General features: G+C 45.6%; 1 protein-coding gene across 9 annotated transcripts in view; it reads left to right on the forward strand.

Annotated features, from left to right (window-relative positions):
- FGGY (FGGY carbohydrate kinase domain containing) overlaps positions 1–20,845 on the forward strand; it is a 366,153-nt gene that overhangs the window by 282,366 nt on the left and 62,942 nt on the right. For 8 of the 9 annotated variants that reach the window (XM_073544587.1, XM_073544585.1, XM_073544588.1 and 5 more), the window contains one exon: positions 12,665–12,759. The exons of the other annotated variant lie outside the window; for it this stretch is intronic. In XM_073544587.1, coding sequence (XP_073400688.1) covers positions 12,665–12,759 — 95 coding nt within the window. The remainder of the gene's footprint in view (positions 1–12,664; positions 12,760–20,845) is intronic. 9 annotated transcript variants of the gene reach the window in all.

Raw genomic sequence — 20,845 nt, forward strand, 5'->3', positions numbered from 1 at the left:
CAGCGCTCTTGTCTACTTCCAGAGTCTGTTTTTACTTTACTACAATCGAGCTGCAATACCAGACACAGCCTATAAATGAGGGGTGGCGCTGTTTCCAGAATTTGTTTCTAGTTCGATACAACCTTCTTTACGTATAAGTTTGACAACTATTTGACTCTGTTTTCACCCTGACCCTTATCAGTTGTGTTATCTGCTCCCCACGTGTCACCATCTGCTGGAATCTGCTCCGTCCAGTGGAATTTATACAGCGAAGTGGAAACTATTTTGCTTGTTGCTGTGATACCTTGTTCAAACATTCCAGAATCGGGCAGTGATCACACCCTGCAGATATGTATCTCTCCAGAACGGGGAATCCCTTGTTTTTGTTTTCTTCTCGGCCTTTGGAGAAAAGTCAAAGTTTATCAGCAGCAAATGTTTCTCTCTGTTTTATGTTACAAGTTACTACAGAGTTTACTGAATGCCATGGAAACATGAAAAGTTTCCTGCCAGTGATACATTGTATATTCAGTCTCTGGCTGCAATAAGAAGCTTTTTTGGAATAACACCATTGGCATATTTTCCAGCTCGATTCTCCCACCATCTGTAGGACACACGTACAGGCCCAGAGTGCAATCATGCATAGATGTTTAAATAGTGTGTGGGGGGGAGAGAGGAGACGTGGATTTTTACGGCCTAAATTTGATTTGAATAGAGAATTAGAAGTTTTCTGATTTACCGATTCCCTAATTTGCAGATTGCCAGGTAGGTAATGCAACCTAGTAAACAGTTCTGAAACCCATTAATATACTTTTGTCAATAATAATAATAATAATAATACTTTTATTTCTATAGCGCCAACATATTCCGCAGCACTTTACATTATAGAGGGGACTTGTAAAGACAATAGACATTACAGCATAACAATAATCACATAGATCTTTGATTCCTATTTGATTTCAAGATATCTCCTTGCTGTCAGGGAATGGAACTCTTCAATGTTTCAATACAGTCCTGTTCCCATAACTTTTAGGATTGTTAGAGCAAATTTTTGCAGACAATGATCTATGAGCAAGAAATAACGGCAGCTTAAAATTCTGTGGTCACACTCACACACATGGGATGAAGATCGCTTAGCCGGTAGCTATCTCTCCTGACTCCCCCATGATTATTCATATGTTTTCAGTGGGGAAAGAGGAGAAAGTCACTGACAGACACCTTTGGCAGCAGCTTATCTCTCCTAAAAATAAAAGGATCATCTGCTGAAATTCCTATGGCCCCATACACATCAGATACTCTACTGGTTACTCAGAAGTTGGTTGATTTGACTTCTTTCACCATCTAATGTGGATGCAGGCTTTCAGATTTGAATTGGGGATTGTCACTGTACTTGCTATTAAAATTCTCTAAAGCTTGGAAGGATCCCATTGTACATCAATGGTGTTCATTAGCGATCATTGGGATCCATTGTGCCATTTTGGCTTTTAACATTTGCATTCAGAGTCTGGCATGCAGCTCCAAAATGACATTAACCATGATGAACAACGAGGGACCCTATAGTCCATCAGTGTGGTGGGTCAGTGACCGTTCACATTCTTCATACGACTATAACAAAATCCTATTATAAATAGTATGAACATTACATAAGACCATTCCTATACATAATGACAACAAGCTGAGATGGTATAATACAAATGAATAATTTACTGAGACTATCGATTTATAGAACGGTAGTAAAAAGATTGCTGGTATAAGATGCACCAATATGGTACTAGGTGCACACTTCTTACTAAATTTGGATTATTGTGGGCTGCCAGTGCACCAAAATTGTAATATTTATTATTATTATTATTTATTTATATCGCACCATTGATTCCATGGTGCTGTACATATTTACACTAGTTTATGGCTTAAATTATAGTCAGTCTTACAGAACACTTGTAGAACCCATTGTATGTATGACCACATTAAAAGCCATCTCAGGACTCTGTAGGACTGCATAATTGACTACACCTGAGCCCTTTCAGACCATTAGCTGCACTCAGAGGGCTCAATACCCAGAAAAACTAAATCTAATGTTTCCTCATGTACAGAAATCCTGGACATTTATTTCCATTATAAGTCTGTGTTCCAACTACCACAATACACAGATCTGTATCAGAGCTTCTCTTTATTTCAGGCATGGGACATCAAAGAACAGACATCTGACAGGACATTGTTGGCCATAATCAGGGACATTGTTTGTAGTCACAAGTGATTTATATGGTGCCACCTACATCTGAATAGCGTCCTATAGTGCTCCTTTCTCCAGAATGATGTCATTATCTGACAGGTTAAAGGTCTTTCAATTAGTTTTTGGAATTCATTAGAGGTTGCTTCCGTGTGATTTTCTTGGTTTAATTCTCCTTTGGTTGCTGTGCAATGACTCATGGGGTATTTACAGAGATGAATAATGTCTGGCAGTGAGGGTAATATGGTAGTAAAATTAAGCAATATCATAGAATCCTAGAATGTTAGAGTTGGAAGGGACCATCATCGTGTCCAACCCTCTGCTCAATGCAATAATCACTAAACCATCTCAGACAGATGTCTTTCCAGGCTCTGTTTGAAGACTTCCATTGAAGGAGAACTCGCCACCTCTCGTGGCAGTCTGTTCCACTCATTGATCACCCTCACTGTCAAAATTGTTTTTTTTTTCTAATATCTAATCTGTATCTTCTCCATTTCAGTTTCATCCCATTGCTTCTCATGTTTCCATGTACAAATGAGAATAAGGATGATTCCTCTACACTGTGACATCCCTTCAGTTATTTGTTGGTAGCTATTAAGTCTCCTCTTAGCCTTCTATTTTTGCAAGCTAAACATTCCCAGATACTTTAACCGTTCCTCGTAGGACATACTTTGCAGTCCGCTCACCATTCTGGTAGCTCTTCTCTGAACTTGATCCAGTTTTTCAATGTCTTTTTAAAAATGTGGTGCCCAGAACTGGACACAGTATCCCAGATGAGGTGTGACCAAGGAGGAGTAGAGGGAAATAATGACTTCACGTGATCGAGACTCTATGCTTCTCGTAATACATCCTAGAACTGTGTTTGCCTTGTTAACAGCTGCATCACACTGTTAACTCACGTGCAGTCTATGATCTATTACAGTGGTCCCCAACCTTTTTTGCACCAGTTTCAAGCAAGACCATTCTTCCATGGCCCGGCAGGGCGGGGATGGAGGTGTGGCAGGGGCGGGGCTTTGGTCATAAGGGGGCAGGGCTATGGACACCGTTGTAGTGTAGCAGTGCATACTTAATAATAATCTTTTATTTTTGTATAGCGCTAACATGTTCCGCAGCGCTTTACAGTTTGCACACATTTTCATCACTGTCCCCGATGGGGCTCACAATCTAAATTCCCTATCAGTATGTCTTTGGAGTGTGGGAGGAAACCGGAGTGCCCGGAGGAAACCCACGCAAACACGGGGAGAACATACAAACTCCTTGCAGATGTTGTCCTTGGTGGGATTCGAACCCAGGACCCCAGCGCTGCAGCCTTGCAGCTAACCACTGAGCCACCGTGCTGCCCATAATTAAATAACATTTATAATGTGACTCAACTCACCATAGGTTTTGAATGAGTGCTCCATCACCCCCTTCTCCCCATCATTGCCTTCACCCCATCACTCCCCTCTCCCCATCATTGCCTTCACCCCATCACTCCCCTCTCCCCATCATTGCCTTCACCCCATCATTGCCTTCAGCCCATCACTCCCCTCTCCCCATCATTGTCTTCTCCCCATCACTCCCTTCTCCCCATCACTCCCCTCACCCCATCATTACTTTCACCACATCACTCCCTTCTCCCCATCATTGCCTTCACCCCATCAATCCCTTCTCCCCATCATTGCCTTCACCCCATCACTCCCTTCTCCCCATCATTGCCTTCACCCCATCACTCCCCTCTCCCCATCATTGCCTTCACCCCATCATTGCCTTCTCCCCATCACTCCCCTCTCCCCATCATTGCCTTCACCCCATCACTCCCTTCTCCCCATCATTGCCTTCACCCCATCACTCCCCTCTCCCCATCATTGCCTTCACCCCATCACTCCCTTCTCCCCATCATTGCCTTCAGCCCATCACTCCCCTCTCCCCATCATTGCCTTCACCCCATCACTCCCTTCTCCCCATCATTGCCTTCAGCCCATCACTCCCCTCTCCCCATCATTGCCTTCTCCCCATCACTCCCCTCTCCCCATCACTCCCCTCTCCCCATCATTACCTTCACCCCATCACTCCCTTCACCCCATCACTCCCTTCTCCCCATCATTGCCTTCACCCCATCACTCCCTTCTCCCCATCATTGCCTTCACCCCATCACTCCCTTCTCCCCATCATTGCCTTCACCCCATCACTCCCCTCTCCCCATCATTGCCTTCACCCCCTTCTCCCCATCATTGCCTTCAGCCCATCACTCCCCTCTCCCCATCATTGCCTTCACCCCATCCCTCCCCTCTCCCCATCATTGCCTTCACCCCATCACTGCTGTCTCTCCATCACTTCCCTCATGGCCTTCTCCTCATGTCCCCATCTCCTCCAGGGCCAGGCTACACAAACACAGACCAACACACACACACACACACATACATACATACATACATACATACATACATACATACACACACACACACACACACACACACACACACACACACATATACACATACACATACATACATACACACATACACACACACACACACACACACACACATATTATACGTACACACACATTATACATACACACACACTATACATACACACACAGACACCACCTCTCTCCTCTCACCTGCCCGCCGCCCGCGCTTCCTCGCTCTGACACAGCAGCGGCCGCGCTCCTCTCTGTGTCAGAGACAGGAAGCGCGGGCGGCGGGCAGGAAGCTGGACGGGTCCTTGCAGCTCCGCTCCTGCTATTCCCTCTTGCAGGCAGTGGAGCTGCTTGGATCGCTCCCTGCCGCCGCTACACACGCCGCCCCAGCCCCCGCTACGCCACTGACCGCCCCTGGCTCCCCTTGTGTCCGCGGACCGGCAAGGGCACTGCAGCGGCCCGGTGCTGGGCCAAGGACCGGCGGTTGGGGACCCCTGATCTATTACTATACCCAAGTTTTTTTCATACGTGCTTTCGCTTAGTTCTATTCCTCCCATTCTCTAAATATAATTTTTGTTTTTCTTGCCCAGTTGTAGAATCTTGTATTTCTCCCTGTTAAATACCATTCTATTAGTCACTGCCCATTGTTCAAGCTTATCTAGATCCTTCTAAATCCTGTCTCTGTCTTTTCTAGTGTTATGGGCCTTTACACATAGCGATATCGCTTGCAATATCGCTAAAGCATCACCGATTTTGTGACGCAGCAGCGATATTGCTAGCAATATCCCTACATGTGATACTTACCTCTGACCGGCTCCCCCGCTGGTTATCGCTGATCGCGCGAGAACGTCCTGGGCCGTTTTCTCGTCGTTGGCTTCCTGCTGGCGCCGACGAGCGAGCCATGGACGCAGACGGAAGACGTCACCCTCGCCGCGTCTGACAGGTAAGTAACGACCGCCGAGCATCGCTGCGTCGCTAGTGAGATCTGCCTGTTTGGCAGCTCACTAGCGACCATTTAGCGATGCAGAAGTGATCCTGACCGGGTCGTATCGTGGTCGGGATCGCTGGTGCATCGCTAAATGTAATGGGGCCCTTAGCTATCCCTCCTAGCTTTGCATCGTCTGCAAATTTGATTAGCTCACTTACAGTTCCCTTATCAAGATCATTTATAAAAATGTTGAATAACACTGGGGCCAGGACAGAGCCTTGTCGTACCCCATTTGAAACACTTTTCCAATTGGATATGCAACCATTTATTTCCATTCTTTGATTATGATCACTGAGCCAAATATGAATCTACCTAAATATAACCTTGTCAATCCCATACTTAGTTATTTTTTCAATAAGATAGTATGAGATACTTTATCAAATGCTTTGCTGAAATCGAGATATACTATATCTACCACTTTTCCCTGATCCACCCAGTCACTGATTCCATCATAGAAGGAAATTAGATTAGTCTAGCATGACTTGTTTGCTACAAACCCATGCTGGCTCTGGTTAATTACTGTATTCTTATCCAAGTACTTACATACATGTTGTTTAATAGTTTGTTAAAATATCTTTCCTGGAATAGAAGTAAAGGTACTGTCACACTTAGCGATGCACCAGCGATCCCGACCAGCGATATGACGACGTCAGGATCGCTGGTGCATCGCTAAGTGGTCGCTAGTGAGCTGCCACACAGGCAGATCTCACCAGCGACATAGCAGTGGTCGGGGGCCGCTACTTACCTGTCAGACGAGGCGATCCTGACATCCTCCCGCCTGTGTCCACGCGTCGCTCGTCTGCGCCACTAGAAGCTGACGACAAGAAACGGCCCAGGACGTTCTCGCGCGATCAGCGATAACCAGCGGGGGAGCCGGTCGGAGGTAAGTATCAGACACAGCGATATCGCTAGCAATTTCGCTATAACGTCACAAAACCAGTGACGTTATAGCGATATTGCTAGCGATATCGCTTAGTGTGACAGGCCCTTTAGGCTCACTGGCCTGTAATTTCCTGACTCCATCTTCTTTCCTTTTTTGAAGATAGGGACAACATTTGTCCTTCTCCAATCTTCTGGACCATCTCCTGTTTTTCAGGATTTTTCAAAGATTCTGGCTAGTGGTTCTGAAATTTCCTATGCCAACTCTTTCAGTACCCTAGGATGTAATTCATCTGGACCAAGAAATTTAAATTCATGTAAATTAGCTCAGTGTTCCCTCACCATCTCTGTTTATAAATCGTGTGAATTCTTTTATTCCTTCGATGGCACCGTGAAGATCAATTGATATTTCAATTGCTTTCTTTGAGAACACAGATGCAAAATAGGAATTTAAAAGTTCACCCTTCTCAACATCATTTTTGACCGCTTCACCCTTTTCATCCTGTAAAAATTCTATAGTATCTTTTACTTTTCTTTTGCTTTTGACATAAATCCAGATCCTTTTTTACTGCTTTTGGTCTCCCTTGCAAGCCTCACTTCATTACTGGCTGTAGTTCTTCAAACTCTTGCCCTGCATTCCCTGCAAACAGCTTTATATTCTTTTTTAGATATCCCCCCCCCCCCATTTCCATTTGATATACTGTAGATTTCTTTTTTCCTTTTAAGCAAATGATTAAGTTCTGTGTTCATCCACCCTGGTCTCTTTAAATGCTTCCAATTCTTCCTTCTTTTCAGAAATGTTACTGATTGTGCATTGAGAATTTGATTCAGCAAAGTCTCCCATCCATCTTGGAAAATTCTGTCCTTTAGAACATCCAGCCATTACACCTTTCCTACCCTGTTTTTGAGTCCATTAAAATCTGCCTTTCTGAAGTCCAAGGTTAGGCTGGAGTCACACTAACCTGCGCAAAATACGGCCAGTATTTTACATGCGTAATATGGATGACAGACCCGTAAACAGTGCTCCGTATGTCATCCGTAATCAAGGTGTGGTCGCGTATTTTGCGCATGTCAGCATCCGTATGGAATCCGTATGGCATCCGTATGGTGAGATTTTCTCGCAGGCTTGCAAAATGGACATATAATGGAGCCCTATGACAGTTTTAATAAAGAAATGAAAGAATAGATATAGACACACACATATATATATATATATATATATATATATATATATATGCGCATTCTATGTATTCTATGTGTGTATATCTATTCTTTCATTTCTTTATTAAACCTGTCAGTGTGAGTTTACTGTATAGCGCACTGAATTGCCGGCTTTGCTAAAAGACACCTGGTGCGTATTTCTCGCAAGTCACACGTGTGGTCCGTGTGTAATCCGTATTTTTTGCGCACCCATAGACTTGCATTGGCATACTACGGGCGTAGTACGCTGACAATCGCAGCATGCTACGAGTGGCACGGAGCGTAGGATACTGAGGAGAAATATACGGCTGGTGCGAGGGACCCCATAGAGAATCATTTGTCCGTGTCTAATGCGTGCTTTTTGCGCCTCTCACTCTCCCGTATTCCTCGCCAGTGTGACCCCGGCCTTAAAGTCTTCCTCCTCGCTGGTCTTCCTCCTCTTGCAATCCAAAATTCGAGGATAGTATGATCGCTGCCTCCTAAATTCCCAGCCACCTTTACTTCCTCAACCATTTCCTACTAAGAATTAGTTCCAAGACTGCAGATGTTCTTAGGCTACTTTCACACTAGCGTTTTTTTGCGCTGCGCTCCGTGCGCAGTGCAAAAGCATACAAAAAACACATCAAGCGTTTTGTATGCGTTTGCTTATTTTTTGCGCATGCCTGTTAACCATTTTTACTCTAAAAACGCATGCGTTTTTAAACGCTGACGTGCGCATGTCCATGCGCACATCCGCATTCCCATAGACTGTAATGTGGTTTTTGAGCATTTCGTGCGCATTTGTGCGCATGCATTTTTTTCCACACAGGTTGGGCGCACCAAAAATGCAACAGGGTGCGTCCGGCGCGCATAGGCGCACACTGTAAAAAATGCATGCGCACAAAAACGAATACAAACGCTAGACAATGCGCGCCCATGTTAAACATAGGGGCGCATTGCACATGAGCATGTATGCGCACGCAGCGCAAAAAACGCAAGTGTGGAACCAGCCTTATTCTCTCTTCTATCTGGATAGTTAAAATCTCACATGATCACTATGTCATACCTTTTTAAGAAAAGAGACATCTGATGTAAAAAGAGTTCATCCATATCTTCAGTCAGTCCAAGTTGCCTATAGTAAACGCCTACAATAGTGTCCTTTTTGATCTTCTCTCTTTGAATTCTTACCCAAACAGTTTCTACAGAGCTAGCAGTTTCTGAAGCTTGGATCTCTGTGGAGATATACGTTTTCCTATTCATTCACTAGAGAGCGGTGACATCACTGAGAATGCAGCCTATCCATTCACTAGAAAGTGGTGACATCACTGAGAATGCAGCCTATCCATCACTAGAGAATCATAGAATCATAGAATCGTAGAGTTGGAAGGGACCTCCTGGGCCATCTGGTCCAACCCCCTGCTCAAAGCAGGATTCGCTAAATCATCCCAGTCAGATGTCTGTCCAGCCTCTGTTTGAAGACTTCCATTGAATGAGAACTCACCACTTCTCGTGGCAGCCTGTTCCACTCATTGATCACTCTAACTGTCAAAAAGTTTTTTCTAATATCTAATCTGTGTCTCCTCCCATTCAGTTTCATCCCATTGCTTCTAGTCTTTCCTTGTGCAAATGAGAATAAAGTTGATCCTTCTACAATGTGACAGCCCTTTAGATATTTGTAGACAGCTATTAAGTCTCCTCTCAGTCTTCTCTTTTGCAAACTAAACATTCCCAAATCCTGCAACCTTTCCTCATAAGACAGGGTTTGCAGACCGGTCACCATTCTGGTCGCTCTTTTCTGAACTTGCTCCAGTTTGTTGATGTCTTTTTTAAAATGTGGTGCCCAAAACTGGACACAATATTCCAGATGAGGTCTGACCAAAGAGGAGTAGAGGGAAATAATGACTTCACGTGATCTAGACTGTATGCTTCTGTTAATACATCCTAGAATTGCATTTGCCTTTTTTGCTGCTGCATCACACTGTTGACTCATATTCAGTCTGTGATCTATTAGTATACCCAAGTCTTTTTCACATGTGCTGTCACTTAGCCCTATTCCTCCCATTCTATATATGCTTTTTCCATTTTTATTGCCCAGATGTAGTACTTTGCATTTCTCCCTGTTAAAAACCATTCTGTTAGTTGCTGCCCACTTCTCCAGTTTATTTAAATCTTTTTGAATCCTCCCTCTCTCTTCTCTAGTATTAGCTATCCCTCCTAGCTTTGTGTCATCAGCAAATTTAATCAGTTTACCCTCAATTCCTTCATCTAAATCGTTGATAAAGATGTTGAACAATACAGGGCCCAGGACAGAGCCCTGTGGTACCCCACTTGAGACATTCTTCCAACTGGATGTGCAGCCATTTACGACCACTCTTTGGGTCCGATCACTAAGCCAGTTATGAATCCACCTAACAGTTGCCTTGTCCATTCCATACTTAATCATTTTTTCAATAAGGATTGTATGAGAGACTTTGTCAAATGCTTTGCTGAAGTCAAGATATACTATATCTACAGCATTTCCTTGATCCACCCAATCAGTGATACCGTCATAGAAGGAAATTAAGTTAGTCTGACATGACTTATTAGTTACAAACCCATGCTGACTCTGTTTAATCACTTCATTCTTATCCAGGTATTGACATACATGTTGTTTAATAATTTGTTCAAAGATCTTTCCTGGTATAGAAGTCAGACTCACCGGCCTATAGTTGCCTGGGTCCACCTTCTTCCCCTTTTTGAAGATAGGAACAACATTTGCTCTTCTCCAGTCTTCTGGCACTTCTCCTGTTCTCCAAGAATTTTCAAAGATTATAGAGAGGGGTTCAAAAATTTCTTCTGCTATCTCCTTCAGTACTCTGGGGTGTAATTCATCTGGACCTGGAGACTTGAATTCATTTAGGCTAGCTAAGTGTTTCCTCACTATCTTTCTGTTTATAGATATCCTGGATTCTTCTATTCCCTTAATAGGACAGTGAATAACAGTTGATGTTACATTTCGTTTCTGAGAGAAAACAGATGCAAAATAGGAATTTAAAAGTTCAGCCTTCTCAACATCCTGTCTTACCATTTCATCATTTTCATCCTGTAAAAATCCTATAGCATCTTTGACTTTTCTTTTACTTTTGACATATCCCCAAGATCCTTTATTATTGCTTTTGACATCTCTTGCAAGCCTCAATTCATTTTCAGCTTTAGATAATCTGATTTGTGCCCTGCAGGTTCTGCAGACAGCATTATATTCTTCTTTAGATATGCCTCCCTCTTTCCATTTTATAAACATTTTTTTCTTCCTTTTTAGCATGTGCTTAAGTTCTGTGTTCATCCATCCTGGTTTCCTTAACTGCTTCCTATTCTTCCCTCTTTTCGGAATTGTTAACAACTGTGCTTTGAGAATTTCATTTTTCAAGATTTCCCATCCTTCCTGGACATTTTTGTCTTTAAGGATATCCAGCCATTGGATCCCTCCAATTCTCTTTCTGACATCAGTGACATCACTGAGACTGCATCCTATCCATCACTAGAGAGCAGAGACATCACTGAGAATGCAGCCTATCCATCACTAGAGAGCAGTGACATCACTGAGAATGCAGCCCATCCATCACTAGAGAGTGGTGACATCACTGAGAATGCAGCCTATCCATTCACTAGAGAGCAGTGACATCACTGAGAATGCAGCCTATCCCTCACTAGAGAGCGGTGACATCACTGAGAATGCAGCCTATTCATCACTAGAGAGCAGTGACATCACTGAGAATGCAGCCTATCCATCACTAGAGAGCAGTGACATCACTGAGAATGCAGCCTATCCCTCACTAGAGAGCGGTGGCATCACTGAGACTGCAGCCTATTCATCACTAGAGAGCAGTGACATCACTGAGAATGCAGCCTATCCATCACTAGAGAGCAGTGACATCACTGAGAATGCAGCCTATCCCTCACTAGAGAGCGGTGGCATCACTGAGACTGCAGCCTATCCCTCACTAGAGAGCGGTGGCATCACTGAGACTGCAGCCTATCCATTCACTAGAGAGCAGTGACATCACTGAGAATGCAGCCTATCCATCACTAGAGAGCGGTGACATCACTGAGGATGCAGCCTATCCATTCACTAGAGAGCGGTGACATCACTGAGAATGCAGCCTATCCATTCACTAGAGAGCGGTGACATCACTGAGAATGCAGCCTATCCATCACTAGAGAGCGGTGACATCACTGAGGATGCAGCCTATCCATTCACTAGAGAGCGGTGACATCACTGAGAATGCAGCCTATCCATCACTAAAGAGCGGTGACATCACTGAGAATGCAGCCTATCCATCACTAGAGAGCAGTGACATCACTGAGAATGCAGCCTATCCATTCACTAGAGAGCGGTGACATCACTGAGGATGCAGCCTATCCATCACTAGAGAGCGGTGACATCACTGAGAATGCAGCCTATCCATCACTAGAGAGCGGTGACATCACTGAGAATGCAGCCTATCCATCACTAGAGAGCGGTGACATCACTGAGAATGCAGCCTATCCATCACTAGAGAGCGGTGACATCACTGAGAATGCAGCCTATCCATCACTAGAGAGCGGTGACATCACTGAGAATGCAGCCTATCCATCACTAGAGAGCAGTGACATCACTGAGAATGCAGCCTATCCATTCACTAGAGAGCCGTGACATCACTGAGGATGCAGCCTATCCATTCACTAGAGAGCGGTGACATCACTGAGAATGCAGCCTATCCATCACTAGAGAGCGGTGACATCACTGAGAATGCAGGCTGTTTGTGGCTACTCATTTAGGTTGTTTTTATTGGATAAGATCATTTAATCCTTATATATTCTCCAAGAGAATAAGTCATGGAATGTCGTTTCCATTATTCCATGAGTTGCAAGTCATCCTGTGATTTCCATAATTCCACAACTTTTCCTTCTTAGTGTTGCAATATAAATGCTGAGGAGTATTTGTATAATAAGATACACTTTTGCTGAGAGCCATGTTTATCATGTGCAGGTCTTCCAGTTATCTTATCCAAAGAAGTGGAGTCTGTTCTTGTAGGAGCTGCCATCCTAGGAGCCTGTGCATCACGTGATTTTACATCTATTATGGTAAGTAAATGGCTAGCAATTATCAGCAGTGGTCTCCCGTGGGGATGCTGTAGGCAGATTTTGACACTTGCTGTTACCAAGGTTGACGATCACAATTCCATGGACCTGATAATTGTTAGAGAACTTGGTCTGCAGGTCTGATTCGCTTTGTCACTTACCCTATGTGCAGGGCATTGCAGTAGCTAAGGTAACCATGGATACTTAGGCTACTGCCAATCCCTGCACATAGGGTTATTGATATAGTGAATCAGAAGAACTAGACTACATTTCTAATTGGAGATATTTGCTGATATTATTATTGTTACTACATATTGGGATAGGATCTTGGAGATGGGGATACCCCTTTAATGCTGCCTTCTCTGCACATCCCCCATCCAGTTGCCCAGATGGAGTGAGGCTGTTGTATATATCTTTCTTTTCAGGGTGTTGTGTGATTCCTGTGTATATCGATGTTGCGGGGGTTGCATTAGGTTAGACATCTGGTTCTGGGCATATCCTGTAATGCTGCACCCCTATAATGTGACCGCTAAGAATCCTCCTCTGTGTTTTCTTCTATGATTTGTTTATGTGCAGATTTCTTTTCCTTCTCTGAGGTTTCAGTACAGATTTTTTTCTTCTCCACTGGTTTACATAAAATCAGATCAGTTCTACGGTGTATAAACCGTCTGTCGAAACTTTCCGTAACATACCGTAAATGCTCGTATATATAAAAATGAATTGGTAGTTATTGCTGAGTAAATATAAGTTGATTATATAATTTATGAAAATTGGTTTACAAGTGTGCTCAGAAAGACACTTCTATACATGAAGAATCACGTCTTATATGTAAGGTTCTTAAAGGGATCCTGTCCTGTCCAGGGTTAATCTGCACGTTTATAGCGTTATGGAGCTACCTAACCGCTGTACTCAAAGTGCGGCACCTGAGAGAAAATGAACTCTATTAGTGAGGGCAGCTCTGGGGTATAATACAGGATGTGACTCAGGATCAGTAATGTAATGTGTGTACACAGTGACTGCACCAGCAGAATAGTGAGTGCAGCTCTGGGGTATAATACAGGATGTGACTCAGGATCAGTAATGTATGTACACAGTGACTGCACCAGCAGAATAGTGAGTGCAGCTCTGGAGTATAATACAGGATGTAACTCCGGATCAGTAATGTATGTACACAGTGACTGCACCAGCAGAAGAGTGAGTGCAGCTCTGGGGTATAATACAGGATGTAACTCCAGATCAGTAATGTATGTACACAGTGACTGAACCAGCAGAAGAGTGAGTGCAGCTCTGGGGTATAATACAGGATGTGACTCAGGATCAGTAATGTAATGTATGTACACAGTGACTGCACCAGCAGAATAGTGAGTGCAGCTCTGGAATATAATACAGGATGTAACTCAGGATCAGTAATGTAATGTATGTACACAGTGACTGCACCAGCAGAATAGTGAGTGCTGCTCTGGGGTATAATACAGGATGTAACTCCGGATCAGTAATGTATGTACACAGTGACTGAACCAGCAGAAGAGTGAGTGCAGCTCTGGAGTATAATACAGGATGTAACTCAGGATCAGTAATGTAATGTATGTACACAGTGACTGAACCAGCAGAATAGTGAGTGCAGCTCTGAGGTATAATACAGGATGTAACTCAGGATCAGTAATGTAATGTATGTACACAGTGACTGAACCAGCAGAATAGTGAGTGCAGCTCTGGGGTATAATACAGGATGTAACTCGGGATCAGTAATGTAATGTATGTACACAGTGACTGCACCAGCAGAATAGTGAGTGCAGCTCTGGAGTATAATACAGGATGTAACTCAGGATCAGTAATGTAATGTATGTACACAGTGACTGAACCAGCAGAATAGTGAGTGCAGCTCTGGGGTATAATACAGGATGTAACTCGGGATCAGTAATGTAATGTATGTACACAGTGACTGCACCAGCAGAATAGTGAGTGCAGCTCTGGAATATAATACAGGATGTAACTCAGGCTCAGTACAGGATCTATGTAATGTATATACCCATTTTTCTCTAGAATGTCACACAGTGCTAAACAGGTGATATTACATACCATATAATAACGGCAGCGTGTTATTAGCTATATTTCCAGGCTATTAATATAATTACCAAACTGAGTGAAGCTTCCACTTTCTGGTGGGGTCAGGTGGGATTCTGCAGAGAGCTCAGCTCTTACTGGAGTTGTAATGTGTTTTCTTTCTATGTTTATGTAGCGTTGTGGCAGCTGCACCTGTTTAATTTCCCCCTGACCTTGCTGCGGTGAATGCGGACTCCGTATATCACCAGATGCAGGCAGCATTAGGTGTTATTAACAGCAACCTGGACGACCTTCTGTTACTGCTCCCCAGATACCCCAGTACAACTACTGAACTGTGTGTGTGGATGGTGTGGTGTCCACGCAACGCCCACTCAAAATGAAATGCTTTTACACAGTGTCTGTAGCGCACAGACTGGAAAAGCTGTACAATGTCACTCCTTGGCTGCCCTTCCACTGCTCACTGCTGGTCTTTGTTGACAGGGCTTCAGTGGCGAGGTCCAATCTACAAGCTGTGCCAACTACCTCAGTATCACCACCAAAGCCAGTGAGGGAAGGATGGGGAAATGCTGCTATTTTGTTTTCTTGCTCCGTCCACTGACTCCACTGACAATAGTTGACCAATCAACTATTATTACAAATGAGCTCCTCAGGGGCGGGGCTAACATTCATACATTAGGAATTGTAATCTGCTATTAATTCTTACATATATAGAATGTAGCTCTACGGGCCTTAAATGAATACCTAGATATGCAGACTAATGAAATATAACTTCAGGTTCTTCAGTTTTCTCCCACAGTCCCAAAAAAAACTGATTGGTTAAAGGAGACAACTTTTTATGTAAATGAGGACGTGCTGAGCAACGTATCGGTGCAGATCCAGCAGCTGAAAGTCTTAGAGCAATAATATAAGGTTGTGCTGATATCTTCGAAGTGGGAGATACTTTTTCTCTCATCTTCTCGCTTTGGATAATGTGGAGAGATATTCCATTATGACATCCATGGACAAAGACCGGCCAAAAAGAACAGTAAAATTGGGAGATTGGATTGTAAGTTTCTGTGGAAGGGGTGCTGTATCAGTAACAAATAAAAGTGTCCGTACCCCGTTTCTGTACTATCTCACACTTTCATACCTTTACCCAAGGTTATATACTATGACTAAGTGAAGATGAGTCGCCCAGAACCTGTGTGTGGCCCGAGGATAAGACCTCACCAGATATCTGCAGTATGTGAATCGTCTTATTGCACATGTGTTTTTAAAACCTTTTGTATAATTACTGTGAAATAGAACAAAACGTGATGTTCCCGCAGATTGGTCATGATGAGCTCATTAACCCCTAATCCTGACACCGCTACTGTGCATAGACAGCAGTCATTATTAATTCAGTACACAATGTTTTACTAGGGCAAAGAATCACTGGTGCATGCAGATGTTACATTGTTTCTTGCATCTCTGACCTTACATGACAATGCAATATGATGTAAAGCATTTGCATGAGATTAGAGGCAATGGATTGTACTATTGCTTGCAGCACTAGGATCCTGAAGCCAGGGACTCATCTTCATGAAGTTTGTATATTCTCCTTGTGTTTTTGTGGATATCCTTTAGGTACTCTGGTTTTCATTTTTTTATCAAAAAATGTGCTCATAGGTAGAAAGAGTTGTCCAGTGACCTATCCCTAGGATGATAGAATATGAGATTGTTGGGTCCCGTCCCACGCCTGACACCCCAGGTTCAGCTGTCTGCAGCGCCCGCTATGGCTAGATGTACTCAGGCAATGGATCTAGCACAGCACAGCGCCATACACTGAGTAGTGGCCATTATTGAGTACTGCAGCTCAGCTCTTGTTGAAAAGATTGTAATCTTTGCTGCAGTACACAAGAACAGTCACTATGTGGTGTATGGAGCTGTGGTGCTCTGGCTCCCATACACTGAGTACACCCACACCACAGCAGAGTTACAAACAGCTGATCGTCATCCCAGACAACCCCTTTAATTAGTTTTCTATTAATCTGGCCCTAGTGTGTGTCTAAGATGTGACATCAACATTGTAATCCCTGGTGGGGACAGGCAGAAATCTGAGTTACAACAATCGTTGTACAGCGCTGTGGAATATATTGGTGCTATAGAGACAGAAAAATATATTGCAATCCCCTAGTATAGATGTTTGGTAAGGGGGCTCCCAAACACTGTGATGCCGTCACTTACTGATCGAGGTGGATTTGGCCGATGATACCATAGGAATCTGGAGCACACAGTAAATGTGAAGATCTCACATATCCTCTGTATTGGGGTGTATGGATGATTTCGCTGCATTGTCCCTGGGGTCGCTCTGCTGTGACTTCGTTGTCCTATCTGCGCTGACTCCATAGCTGACCATGTGCAGTGCCATGACGTTCGTGCTGGACTGAGCTGAGGGAACTGACTATAAGGCTGTGTGCACACGCTGCGGATTTTGCTGCGGTTCCGCAGCGGTTTTGGCCGCTGCGGACCCGCAGCAGTTTCTGCTGCGGTGTACAGTACCATGATTCCCTATGGGAATCAAAAACCGCAGTGCAGACGGTGCGGAATTTTCCGCGCGGATTATCTGCGGTTTTCAATCCGCAGAAAGAATTGACAAGTCAATTCTTTCTGCGGATTCTCCTGCGGTTTGCCATCTCCTCCATTGCGGAGATGAAAAACCGCAGGGCAAAACCGCAGAGCAATCTGCAGGTAAAACCGCAGGTATTTGGACCTGCGGTTTCACCTGCGGATTTTACAAAATCCGCGCGGATGAATCCGCACATAATCCGCAGCGTGTGCACACAGCCTAAAGATCTCTCCATCCATCACATCTGTCAGCACGGCCGAGAGGGGAAGTTCAATAGTCAAAGCTACTCAGCCGCAATCCCCCCCATCCTCGATAAACCCATCCTACCGCTGATCACTCCAAATATAATAGCCAAATGGTTTATAATAAAAGACAGGCAGATGGCGGAATAGCTACGTGACGTGTCCCTTAAAGACACACTGCACTTAAAGCCAGTCCTTCTCTCTATTTACAATCTTCTCTTATATCAGCCATTTCAGTGCCCGTAGCAGATGCCCCCATACAGTGCCCGCTGCAGATGCCCCCATACAGTGCCCGCTGCAGATACCCCCATACAGTGCCCGCTGCAGATGCCCCCATACAGTGCCCGCTGCAGATGCCCCCATGCAGTGCCCGCTGCAGATGCCCCCATACAGTGCCCGCTGCAGATGTTTACATATAATGCGTGTTATAGATGTCCCCATACAGTGCCCGCTGCAGATGCCCACATGCAGTGCCCGCTGCAAATGTTCACACATAATGCCTTTTTCAGATGCCCCAAAATATTTTGCACGCTGCAGATGTTCACATATAATTCGTGTTACAGATACACTCATACAATGCCTGCTGCAGATGCCCCCATACAGTGCCCGCTGCAGATGCCCCCATACAGTGTCGGCTACAGATGCCCCCATACAGTGCCTGCTATAGATACCCTCATACTGTTCCCGCTACAGATGCCCTCATGCAGTGCCCGTTACAGATGCCCCCATACAGTGTCGGCTACAGATGCCCCCATACAGTGCCCGCTACAGATGCCCCCATACAGTGCCCGCTACAGATGCCCCCATACAGTGCCCGCTACAGATGCCCCCATACAGTGCCCGCTACAGATGCCCCCATACAGTGCCCGCTAAGGAGTGCCCCCATACAGTGTCGGCTACAGATGCCCCCATACAGTGCCTGCTACAGATGCCCCCATACAGTGTCTGCTACAGATGCCCCCATACAGTGTCTGCTACAGATGCCCCCATACAGTGCCCGCTACAGATGCCCCCATACAGTGTCGGCTACAGATGCCCCCATACAGTGCCCGCTACAGATGCCCCCATACAGTGTCGGCTACAGATGCCCCCATACAGTGTCTGCTACAGATGCCCCCATACAGTGCCCGCTACAGATGCCCCCATACAGTGCCCGCTACAGATGCCCCCATACAGTGCCCGCTACAGATGCCCCCATACAGTGTCGGCTACAGATGACCCCATACAGTGCCTGCTATAGATGCCCCCATACAGTGCCCGCTACAGATGCCCCCATACAGTGCCCGCTACAGATGCCCCCATACAGTGCCTGCTATAGATGCCCCCATACAGTGCCTGCTATAGATGCCCCCATACAGTGCCTGCTATTGATGCCCCATACAGTGCCTGCTACAGATGTCCTCATACAGTGCCCGCTACAGATGCCCCCATACAGTGCCCGCTACAGATGACCCCATACAGTGCCTGCTACAGATGCCCTCATACAGTGCCTGCTACAGATGCCCCCATACAGTGCCTGCTACAGATGTCCTCATACAGTGCCCGCTACAGATGACCCCATACAGTGCCTGCTACAGATGCCCCCATACAGTGCCTGCTACAGATGCCCCCATACAGTGCCTGCTACAGATGTCCTCGTACAGTGCCGGCTACAGATGCCCCCATACAGTGCCGGCTACAGATGCCCCCATACAGTGCCTGCTACAGATGCCCCCATACAGTGCCCGCTACAGATGCCCCAATACAGTGCCCGCTACAGATGCCCCAATACAGTGCCCGATACAGATGCCCTCATACAGTGCCTGCTACAGATGCCCCCATACAGTGCCTGCTACAGATGCCCCCATACAGTGCCTGCTACAGATGACCCCATACAGTGCCTGCTATTGATGCCCCCATACAGTGCCTGCTACAGATGACCCCATACAGTGCCTGCTACAGATGACCCCATACAGTGCCTGCTATTGATGCCCCCATACAGTGCCTGCTACAGATGTCCTCATACAGTGCCCGCTACAGATGTCCTCATACAGTGCCTGCTACAGATGACCCCATACAGTGCCTGCTATAGATGACCCCATACAGTGCCTGCTACAGATGCCCTCATACAGTGCCTGCTACAGATGCCCCCATACAGTGCCTGCTACAGATGCCCCCATACAGTGCCCGCTACAGATGCCCCCATACAGTGCCCGCTACAGATGCCCCCATACAGTGCCCGCTACAGATGCCCCCATACAGTGCCCGCTACAGATGCCCCCATACAGTGCCCGCTATAGATGCCCCCATACAGTGCCTGCTACAGATGCCCCCATACAGTGCCTGCTACAGATGCCCCCATACAGTGCCCGCTACAGATGCCCCCATACAGTGCCCGCTACAGATGCCCTCATACAGTGCCCGCTACAGATGCCCCCATACAGTGCCTGCTACAGATGCCCCCATACAGTGCCTGCTACAGATGCCCCCATACAGTGCCTGCTACAGATGCCCCCATACAGTGCCTGCTACAGATGCCCCCATACAGTGCCTGCTACAGATGCCCCCATACAGTGCCCGCTACAGATGCCCCCATACAGTGCCCGCTACAGATGCCCCCATACAGTGCCCGCTATAGATGCCCCCATACAGTGCCTGCTACAGATGCCCCCATACAGTGCCTGCTACAGATGCCCCCATACAGTGCCCGCTGCAGATGCCCCCATACAGTGCCCGCTGCAGATGCCCCCATACAGTGCCCGCTGCAGATGTCCTCATACAGTGCCTGCTATAGATACCCACGTGCAGTGACCACTGGCAGCGTTCCCATATGGCTCCTGTCACTGTTTTTAATAACAGTTATTAAGTTACCTAAATACCAATACTATACAGTGCATAAGTACAGCAGTATAACAGGGCCTCACAGAGCCATTATACAGTACTTAAAAGGGTTGGCCACCTTTGGGGACAACTGTAAAATACCTCACATGGGAAGCTGCTTTTCTATTGGAGGAGGCTGATGGACAGGTCCGGCCACCTGCTCCTCCATGTGCAGACACTGTATGGCCAGAAGTGCTGGTCAGTGTGTGTGGAAACGGCAATAACAAGGGAAAGAGGCACGACATCCAACGGAGAACTCATCAGTGAGCTCGCTCTGACCATCTAAGAGGAACATTTGCAGCTCTTCTCTACCCGTCTTTTTCTCGGCTCCTCTCAG

This window comes from Dendrobates tinctorius, unplaced genomic scaffold (assembly GCF_039654945.1).
Source record: "Dendrobates tinctorius isolate UK_male_01 unplaced genomic scaffold, ASM3965494v1 ptg000138l, whole genome shotgun sequence".
Lineage (NCBI taxonomy): Eukaryota > Metazoa > Chordata > Amphibia > Anura > Dendrobatidae > Dendrobates > Dendrobates tinctorius.